This window comes from Scardinius erythrophthalmus, assembly GCF_964197995.2.
Source record: "Scardinius erythrophthalmus genome assembly, chromosome: 21".
NCBI lineage: Eukaryota > Metazoa > Chordata > Actinopteri > Cypriniformes > Leuciscidae > Scardinius > Scardinius erythrophthalmus.
In genome coordinates, this window is record NC_138241.1 from 696,892 (window position 1) to 709,311 (window position 12,420).

The 12,420-nt window shown below is 45.9% G+C and overlaps 1 protein-coding gene across 1 annotated transcript in view; it reads right to left on the reverse strand.

Moving 5' to 3' along the window:
• Positions 1–702: 702 nt before the first annotated feature.
• Positions 703–12,420, reverse strand: part of pnpt1 (polyribonucleotide nucleotidyltransferase 1) — a 33,320-nt gene continuing 21,602 nt past the window's right edge. Inside the window, exons 19-28 of the mRNA XM_081350963.1 lie at positions 6,147–6,256; positions 6,002–6,073; positions 4,285–4,348; positions 4,124–4,207; positions 3,957–4,040; positions 2,904–3,010; positions 2,762–2,817; positions 2,610–2,688; positions 1,956–2,003; positions 703–1,826 (exon numbers count right to left, since the gene is read on the reverse strand). Coding sequence (XP_081207089.1) covers positions 1,677–1,826; positions 1,956–2,003; positions 2,610–2,688; positions 2,762–2,817; positions 2,904–3,010; positions 3,957–4,040; positions 4,124–4,207; positions 4,285–4,348; positions 6,002–6,073; positions 6,147–6,256 — 854 coding nt within the window. The 3' untranslated portion in view covers positions 703–1,676. The remainder of the gene's footprint in view (positions 1,827–1,955; positions 2,004–2,609; positions 2,689–2,761; positions 2,818–2,903; positions 3,011–3,956; positions 4,041–4,123; positions 4,208–4,284; positions 4,349–6,001; positions 6,074–6,146; positions 6,257–12,420) is intronic.

The window sequence follows — 12,420 nt, forward strand, 5'->3', positions numbered from 1 at the left end:
TACACATAACAAGTAATCTATAACATTACTGCTGGTTCTTGTCTTTATTTCTTTCACCTCATTGGTGTTCTCAAGGCGCCTGAGGGCAGTAAGAGGTGGAGTTGATGAGGGGTGGGTGGTGAAGGAGAGAGGGTAAGTGGAACGTTTGATTTCTGTCTGGTCAAATCTTATCCTGTGATGGATTGTGTTCTTTGTGTGTGTTGTGTTTTATGTATTATGTTCACAGAGTACCTCTTATAAGGGCGTCTGTCTTTGAGAGGGAGGTGTGACGACCCAAGGGGCTGTGGGACTTTATATTGTCCAGCGGTGTCTCTGGGTAACACTTCTGTGTCTTCAGGTTCAGTGCTGTGACGCAGGTGTGGAGAACTGAGGTGATCAGCCATGCAGTTTATAATGCTGGAGTTCTCACCCTCGGGAGTCAGAAGCTTGGGGTTTGGTCGTCATGCTGGCGTTCTCACCCTCTCCAGTCCAAGGCTTGATGTTGTGTTTTGAATCCCGGGCCGGATTAGCCTTAGACGGGATTGGGCAAGTGTTTGGCCTCTACATTCATGTGGCTGCTCCTCGAGCCGAGGGGTCGTAACATGTGGACACTGCTTTTATTTGCAAATTCCACTTTTATTTGCAAATTCCACTTTTATTTATTTGTCAATCGAATTCATTTTTGTGAAGCATCTGCATAAATTTGTGCATCTCATTAGATTTATTTGTGAATTGGTTTTATTTTTGTGATTCTTTTTACACTTATTGTGCATATAAATCTATTTATCTGGAAGTATGCAACAACTCTAACCCCTTCTCCTCACTCCTGTCAGCATCTCTTCTCTTCTCTGATGATGTGGGCGGAGCAACCTGTCACTCACATGAGATCAGCTAATAGCAAACCACAACCATCCAATCATCTAGTCAATTCCCCACAGACACAATCAAGCCCCGCCCACATTTGTTCTTGTTCCCGAAGGTTTCACTCGGATATATGACACAATAGAGAAGAATGGACCAGACTTCCCCCTCATGATGACTCTAAAGAGCTTGAACATTTAAAGTACCAGACGACAAAACTGCAGTGCTTATAATAAACGGTGGACACTGATATAGTTTTCATTCTTGGTGTGAACGGCCTTCTAGATCCCCAAAACGTCCAATGCCAACTAATATTCTACATGAGCGATTCCCACTTTTGAAGGCGACGAGAAACACTATTATTTTACTGTTACTGCTTTAGAGCACAACAGCAGGAAACAAGTAAAAGTATCATCAAGTTTCTCCATAGACAAATGGATATTTAATGATAATGTATATAGACTGACCCTGAGCTGATTGATGGATGATGCGCTTCTGAATAATAGCAGGTTGGCATGATCCGATTGGCTCAGAGGAAGGTGTGCGCTGATAATGCTGATGAACGAGGCAGATCTGAAGGCCAGTTGCTCTGTTCGACATACTGCATATGAACAGTATTCCACATTTGCAGACAATAACATCTCTACAGTGTGTGTGGGACTCGTTTATTTCTTTAGTACAAAATGTGGACTGTTTCTCAGTATAAACAGCTGCAGGACAGAGATCAACACCTTCACGTTTCAGGGTTTTGCACACATGTAATGCAGAAGCTGAAGCTGAGTTTGTGAGGATAATGTATATAATAAGAGTGTTTATTATAAAATATGGAGTAATCTCTAGGGGTCAGCGCCGGGGTCGCCGGGCGCTCCTATAGAGATGCTGTGTCTCTCGCTCAGACTCTTCACGGCCGCTGACGCCGGAGACTGAAGAACCTTACGAGAGAGTCTCATCCTGCCGTCCGTCGGGTCCCGGCCGAAGTACTTCACCTAGAGGAGCCGAACACGTTAATCAAGAGCCGAACACGTTAATCAAGAGCCGAACACGTTAATCAAGAGACTCAGACGTTAATCAAGAGACTCAGACACGAGATTGTGGAGGACTGAGCTGTTCATCACCTGGATCTGCTGGCCAACCTCCAGTCCGAGAGCGCTGGGATGCTTGATCTGCAGAAACACACACACATCATGAAGAACAGCGTGTGTATGTGTGTGTGTGTGCGTGCCAGATAGGGCCGTGTGGTGATATACATCCATCAGATGAACCGATACTGATTCTTAAATATCAAGAATCGATCTCTCAGTCCGAGCTGAAACTTCACCACACGTTCTCTGTATCTCCTGCCCACCCATAATCTCAGTAAACTTTGAAACTTTTAATATGAATCAAAGTCTCAGCTCTCAAATCCTGTCAGTTTCATCAGTAAATTCAGTCCATAAATGTGTGTGTGTGTGTGTGACAGAAGAACCGACCATCTCTTCCTCAACACTACTAGTTACAGCAGCAAATAAACATCAGTGAACATCAGAAGATACAGAACAACTTCCTGAAATCAGTCATGTCTCATGAAATCAATCGATCAGTGTTTCAACCGTCACTAAAACAGCTGGAGAACAATAACGCCTCATTATCCTCAAGACTGTCAGTGTCTAAACTCTACATTAATAACTCTACATTAATAACTCTACATTAATAACTCTACATTAATAACTCTAGAGATCAGCTTCTGATACAGACATGCTCTAGATTAGATCTGGTGTGAATGTTCTGACCCGCTTGTGGTCCAGCTGTGAGTTGTGCAGGAGGACAGCGCTCATGTTGGGGTACAGCTTCACCATCACACCGATGTCCCTGAAACACAGAGTCAGCTTCAGCCGTGATGAACCCTGTGAGACTGAGCTGTGCGAGAGAGAGAGAGCTCTACCTGATCTCTGTGATGCTGGCGGTGTACACGGCTCCGAACTCCAGCTGCTGCTCCTGCTACACACACACACACACACACACACACACAGGCGTCAGTCTCACACAACACACACCAGAGAAGAGCCAGCTGATCCTGCACGCACATCATCTTTACAGATGTCCCGGATGAACTCCTGGGCTTCGCTCATGGCACTGGGAGTGGGAGCGAACACACAGAACGACTCCTCGTCCACCTGACTGATCGTCACACCTGCGGAGAAGAGCAGAGCTTCATCAGCGGATGCAGAGGTTATTGACAATCACAGTCTGAGGAAGATCTGGGGAATCTGCTCCAGTACACATCTTACTGAACTGGATTACTTTTAGACTACACTTGTCAGAATGGGATTAGTTTCAGCTATATAGGTTTACTTTTAGATTACTTTAGACTGAACCAGATTACGTTTACACTACATTCAATCAGATTACTTGCAGGCGAATTGGATTACTTTTAGATTAAGTTCGTCTGACCCGGATTACTTTTGGCCGTATCAGATTACTTTTAGAATACATTCAATCGGATTACTTTCATGCAATTGGATTACTAATAGATTACGTTAGTTCGAATTGGTTTACTTTTGTCCGAATCAGATTACTTTTAGATTACATTCGTCTGAATCAGATTACTTTTAGATTACATTCGTCTGAATCAGATTACTTTTAGATTGCTTTTGACCCAACTCATATAATCACATTGATTTGAATAGGATAATCGTACCATTGTGATATAACAATACAGAGAGAAAGAAAATATCAATATTTATATAATCCCTTCATATAAAATCCCTGCATTTCATGTAAATACGAAATGGCAATTTGTGCAGTTTAATGAGTTTGAAAAACAAGTCTTCCAAAGATATAATACATGGTTAAATGACTTACTAAGTGATAATTCAAATAATAATAATAGTAATAATATTAATAAATAATAATAATAATTAAATGCTTAACATAGAATTAAAATGTGTTTGTCAGGATAGAAAAGATTAATTAATTATAAACAATTTACTGCCATTGTGTGAATAATGTAATCATGTAAAATCTGATTACGAGTGTTTGAAAGGTCTTGAATCTGATGATGTAATCATGTAATCATATAAATCTGATCATGAGTGTCTGAAAGGTCTTGAATCTGACGATGTCCTGCAGATCTTCACCTGTCTGAGCCTGCAGTCTGCGCAGATTAAACCCTCCTGGACCGACGAACCGCGCTCGTCTGGATAAAGGCACGCTGATGTTCTCTGAGGGAGAGAGTTCACAGCAGGGTCAGAGAAACAGCAGGAATACGAGGAACGGATCACGGATCACTGATCACGTATCATACCCACGACCGGCCCGTTCTCCTTCCGGGAGCTCCGGGGTTTGGAAATGCTCTTATTCATGATGCCTAGAATCTCTCTTTTGGCCACTGGAAGAGAAAGCAGAAAACGGCACGTCAAACACCCACTGCTGTGCGTCCCATGATGCTCGTGGAGTGAGGCGTACCTGTGGCCTGCTGTATGGCCTCCATCACGATCTTCAGAGGAAGTCCTGGGATTTTAACATCAGCCTGCGGGAAACACAGATGAGCGATCACATGATGAGGCGTTTTACTGGAACAGTCTATCTTAAGATCTAAGAAGTTCATTTCAAATTTCTCACAGATTCGCATTACAGAAGCAAATCTTTACTTGATTTAGGATTCCTGTCTGATCGTATCATATCTGAAGTTAGGAAATCTTAAACTACTCCATCGAGTTTGTTAATCTACTCGTATAGGTCACACTGCAGAGTCACGATTTTAGGTAATACACTTAACTGAATCAGATTACTTTTAGATTACATCTGTCCAAGTCGGATTAATCTGTCAAATCGGATGACTTAGATGACTTTTGTCTGAATCTGATTACTTTTAGATTACATTTGGCAGAATTGGATTACTTCTGTCTAAATCGGATTACTTTGAGATTACATTCATCTGAGTCAAATTACTTTGAGATTACATTCATCTGAGTCGATTTACTTTGCCAAATCAGATCACTTTCAGATTACGTTCATCCGAATTGGATTACTTTTGACTGAATAGGATTACTTTTAGATTACATTTGGCAGAATTGGATTACTTCTGTCTAAATCGGATTACTTTGAGATTACATTCATCTGAGTCAAATTACTTTGAGATTATATTCATCTGAGTCAAACTACTTTGAGATTACATTCATCTGAGTCGATTTACTTTGAGATTATATTCATCTGAGTCAAATCACTTTGAGATTACATTCATCTGAGTCGATTTACTTTGCCGAATCAGATCACTTTCAGATTACGTTCATCCGAATTGGATTACTTTTGACTGAATAGGATTACCTTTAGACTTAGACTTACCTTAGACTTAGACCTAACTGGATTACTTGTACTTTAGTTCGAATTGGATTACTTTAAGATTACTTTCTACTGAATCAGATCAATTTTAGATTACATTCATCTGAGTCGGATTACTTTCAATTGAATCAGATTACCTTTAGATTACTTTAGACCTAACTGGATTACTTTTAAATAACTTTCAACTGAATTGGATCAATTTTAGATTACATTCAGATGAGTTGGATTACTTTGCCGAATCAGATTACTTTTAGATTACTTTGGACTGAATCGTATCAATTTTAGATTACTTTCTACCGAATCAGATTTACTTCTGTCCGAATTGGATCACTTTAGTATTTTTCGGATTATGCAGATTAAATCCGTTAACCAAGCAAACAACGATGCAGCAGCTGCCGTGAAGTAAACAGAGATTAACAAAATATGTGCGCTTTTAGTTTCAGTGCTGCAGAAAAAGATGTTTTGATAAGCTTGGTAGAAAAAACTAAGTTTATCACTATATTTTATGAGCGTCTGTAATTATTTATCAGTGTTTTGAGGTCAAAGAGCAGCACATCACTTGAGTCTATAAAAGTCTTTCCACCACTAAACATAACTGTAATTCTTCATCTTGCATTATTAATAAATATAACGCCATTCTCGGACATGGCTACTGTAATGTGATTTTTGCCGTTGCCTTCTACATAAGTTTAAAGTGAGGACCTAAGTGAGTTAGGATGCTTCTGTAATACCCTTTTCCTAAGATAATGCACTTCAGAAATGTTATTCTGCAATAGCTTTTGTCCTGAGTGAGCTCCTAACTGAAACAGATACGCCAGGTCAGGGTGTTTCTGTAGTTCACCTGTAGAGCCGTGATGCCCTTGCTGCTCCCTGCCATCTTGAAGTCCATGTCTCCGTTGTAATCTTCTATTCCCTTGATTGAGAAACACAGCAGGATGAAGACAGGCTCTGAGACGCTCTGAGAACAGAAGCTGAAGAACACCTACCAGAATATCCGTCAGGAGCCTGTAGTCCTGGATCTCCGACGGCTTCTCAGCGCTGGCTCTGGAGATCAGGCCGATGGCCACGCCGGCCACAGCCGAGGACACGGGCACACCTGAACACACCAAACACACACCTGAACACACCAAACACACACCTGAACACACACACACCTGAACACACACACTGCTGGCTCTGGAGATCAGGCCGATGGCCACGCCGGCCACAGCCGAGGACACACACACACCTGAACACACCAAACACACCACACACACACCTGAACTCACCAAACACACACCTGAACACACCAAACACACACACACCTGAACACACACACTGCTGGCTCTGGAGATCAGGCCGATGGCCACGCCGGCCACAGCCGAGGACACGGGCACACCTGAACACACCAAACACACATCTGAACACACACACCAAACACACACACCTGAACACACCAAACACACACCTGAACACACCAAACACACACCTGAACACACACACCAAACACACACACCTGAACACACCAAACACACACCTGAACACACCAAACACACACCTGAACACACACACCAAACACACACACCTGAACACACCAAACACACACCTGAACACACACCTGAACACACACACCTGAACACACCTGAACACACACACCAAACACACACACCTGAACACACACACCTGAACACACACACCTGAACACACCAAACACACACCTGAACACACCAAACACACACCTGAACACACACACCAAACACACACACCTGAACACACACACCAAACACACACACCTGAACACACCAAACACACACCTGAACACACTAAACACACACCTGAACACACACACACCTGAACACACACACTGCTGGCTCTGGAGATCAGGCCGATGGCCACGCCGGCCACAGCCGAGGACACGGGCACACCTGAACACACCAAACACACCACACACACACCTGAACTCACCAAACACACACCTGAACACACCAAACACACACACACCTGAACACACCAAACACACACCTGAACACACACACACCTGAACACACACACTGCTGGCTCTGGAGATCAGGCCGATGGCCACGCCGGCCACAGCCGAGGACACACACACACCTGAACACACCAAACACACCACACACACACCTGAACTCACCAAACACACACCTGAACACACCAAACACACACACACACCTGAACACACACACTGCTGGCTCTGGAGATCAGGCCGATGGCCACGCCGGCCACAGCCGAGGACACACACACACCTGAACACACCAAACACACCACACACACACCAAACACACACACCTGAACACACACACCAAACACACACACCTGAACACACCAAACACACACACCTGAACACACCAAACACACCTGAACACACACACTGCTGGCTCTGGAGATCAGGCCGATGGCCACGCCGGCCACAGCCGAGGACACACACACACCTGAACACACCAAACACACCTGAACTCACCAAACACACACCTGAACACACCAAACACACACACACCTGAACACACACACTGCTGGCTCTGGAGATCAGGCCGATGGCCACGCCGGCCACAGCCGAGGACACGGGCACACCTGAACACACCAAACACACATCTGAACACACACACCAAACACACACACCTGAACACACACACCAAACACACACACCTGAACACACCAAACACACACCTGAACACACCAAACACACACCTGAACACACACACCAAACACACACACCTGAACACACCAAACACACACCTGAACACACACCTGAACACACACACCAAACACACACACCTGAACACACACACCTGAACACACACACCTGAACACACACACCAAACACACACACCTGAACACACACACCTGAACACACACACCTGAACACACCAAACACACACCTGAACACACACACCAAACACACACACCTGAACACACACACCAAACACACACACCTGAACACACCAAACACACACCTGAACACACTAAACACACACCTGAACACACACACTGCTGGCTCTGGAGATCAGGCCGATGGCCACGCCGGCCACAGCCGAGGACACGGGCACACCTGAACACACCAAACACACACCTGAACACACACACCAAACACACACACCAAACACACACCTGAACACACACACCAAACACACACACCTGAACACACACACCAAACACACACACCTGAAGACACCAAACACACACCTGAACACACCAAACACACACCTGAACACACACACCAAACACACACACCTGAACACACCAAACACACACCTGAACACACACACCAAACACACACACCTGAACACACACACCAAACACACACACCTGAACACACACACCTGAACACACCAAACACACACCTGAACACACCAAACACACACCTGAACACACACACCAAACACACACACCTGAACACACACACCAAACACACACACCTGAACACACCAAACACACACCTGAACACACCAAACACACACCTGAACACACACACCAAACACACACACCTGAACACACCAAACACACACCTGAACACACACACCAAACACACACACCTGAACACACCAAACACACACCTGAACACACACACCAAACACACACACCTGAACACACACATCAAACACACACACCTGAACACACCAAACACACACCTGAACACACACACCAAACACACACACCTGAACACACCAAACACACACCTGAACACACACACCAAACACACACACCTGAACATACCAAACACACACCTGAACACACCAAACACACACCTGAACACACACACTGCTGGCTCTGGAGATCAGGCCGATGGCCACGCCGGCCACAGCCGAGGACACACACACACCTGAACACACCAAACACACCACACACACACCTGAACTCACCAAACACACACCTGAACACACCAAACACACACACACACCTGAACACACACACTGCTGGCTCTGGAGATCAGGCCGATGGCCACGCCGGCCACAGCCGAGGACACGGGCACACCTGAACACACCAAACACACACCTGAACACACACACCAAACACACACACCTGAACACACCAAACACACACCTGAACACACACACCAAACACACACACCTGAACACACCAAACACACACCTGAACACACCAAACACACACCTGAACACACACACCAAACACACACACCTGAACACACCAAACACACACCTGAACACACACACCAAACACACACACCTGAACACACCAAACACACACCTGAACACACACACCAAACACACACACCTGAACACACACACCTGAACACACCAAACACACACCTGAACACACACCTGAACACACACACTGCTGGCTCTGGAGATCAGGCCGATGGCCACGCCGGCCACAGCCGAGGACACACACACACCTGAACACACCAAACACACACCTGAACTCACCAAACACACACCTGAACACACCAAACACACACACACCTGAACACACACACTGCTGGCTCTGGAGATCAGGCCGATGGCCACGCCGGCCACAGCCGAGGACACGGGCACACCTGAACACACCAAACACACACCTGAACACACCAAACACACATCTGAACACACACACCAAACACACACACCTGAACACACCAAACAAACACCTGAACACACACACCAAACACACACACCTGAACACACACACCAAACACACACACCTGAAGACACCAAACACACACCTGAACACACCAAACACACACACCAAACACACACACCTGAACACACCAAACACACACCTGAACACACACACCAAACACACACACCTGAACACACCAAACACACACCTGAACACACACACCAAACACACACACCTGAACACACACACCAAACACACACACCTGAACACACCAAACACACACCTGAACACACCAAACACACACACACACACACACACACACACACACACACACACACACACACCTGAACACACACACACACACACACACCTGAACACACACACACACCTGAACACACACACACACCTGAACACACACACACCTGAACAAACACACACCTGAACACACACACCTGAACACACCAAACACACACACCTGAACACACACACCTGAACACACACACCTGAACACACACACCTGAACACACCAAACACACACCTGAACACACCTGAACACACCAAACACACACCTGAATACACACACACACACACCTGAACACACCAAACACACACACCTACACACACCTGAACACACCAAACACACACACACCTGAACACACCAAACACACACCTGAATACAAACACACACACACACCTGAACACACCAAACACACACACACACACACCTGAACACACCAAACACACACACCTGAACACACACACCTGAACACACACACCTGAACACACACCTGAACACACCAAACACACACCTGAACACACACACCAAACACACACACCTGAACACACACACCAAACACACACACCTGAACACACCAAACACACACCTGAACACACCAAACACACACACACACACACACACACACACACACACACACACACACACACACACACACCTGAACACACACACACACACACACACACACACACCTGAACACACACACACACCTGAACACACACACACACCTGAACACACACACACCTGAACAAACACACACCTGAACACACACACCTGAACACACACACCTGAACACACCAAACACACACACCTGAACACACACACCTGAACACACACACCTGAACACACCAAACACACACCTGAACACACCTGAACACACCAAACACACACCTGAATACACACACACACACACCTGAACACACCAAACACACACACCTACACACACCTGAACACACCAAACACACACACACCTGAACACACACCTGAATACAAACACACACACACACCTGAACACACCAAACACACACACACACACACCTGAACACACCAAACACACACACACCTGAACACACACACTGCTGGCTCTGGAGATCAGGCCGATGGCCACGCCGGCCACAGCCGAGGACACGGGCACACCTGAACACACACACCTGAACACACCAAACACACCACACACACACCTGAACACACCAAACACACACCTGAACACACCAAACACACACCTGAACACACCAAACACCTGAACACACCAAACACACACCTGAACACACACAAACCTGAACACACACACACACACACACCTGAACACACACACACCTGAACACACACCTGAACACACACACTGCTGGCTCTGGAGATCAGGCCAATGGCCACGCCGGCCACAGCCGAGGACACACACACACACCTGAACACACCAAACACACCACACACACACCTGAACACACACACCTGAACACACACACCTGAACACACACACACCTGAACACACACACACCTGAACACACACACACCTGAACACACACACACACACACACACACACACACACACCTGAACACACACACACACCTGAACACACACACACACACACACACACACACACACACACACACCTGAACAAACACACCAAACACACATCGAACACACACCTGAACAAACACACACCTGAACAAACACACACCTGAACAAACACACACCTGAACAAACACACACCTGAACACACACACACCTGAACACACACACACCTGAACACACACACACACCTGAACACACACACACACACACACACACCTGAACAAACACACCAAACACACATTGAACACACACCTGAACAAACACACACCTGAACAAACACACACCTGAACGCACACACCTGAACGCACACACCTGAACACACACACCTGAACAAACACACACCTGAACAAACACACACCTGAACAAACACACCAAACACACATCGAACACACACCTGAACAAACACACACCTGAACGCACACACCCGAACACACACACCCGAACACACACACAGCCGAACACACACACCCGAACACACACACCCGAACACACACACACACACACACACACACACACACACCCGAACACACACACACAACCGAACACACACACACCTGAACACACACACACCTGAACACACACACACCTGAACACACACACACCTGAACACACACACACCTGAACAAACACACCAAACACACATCGAACACACACCTGAACAAACACACACCTGAACACACACACACACCTGAACACACACACACCTGAACACACACACACCTGAACACACACACACCTGAACACAAGTCAAGTCAAGTCATCTTCATTTATATAGCGCTTTTAACAATGTAGATTGTCTCAAAGCAGCTTTACAGAGATAAGCGTATAATTTAAGGTA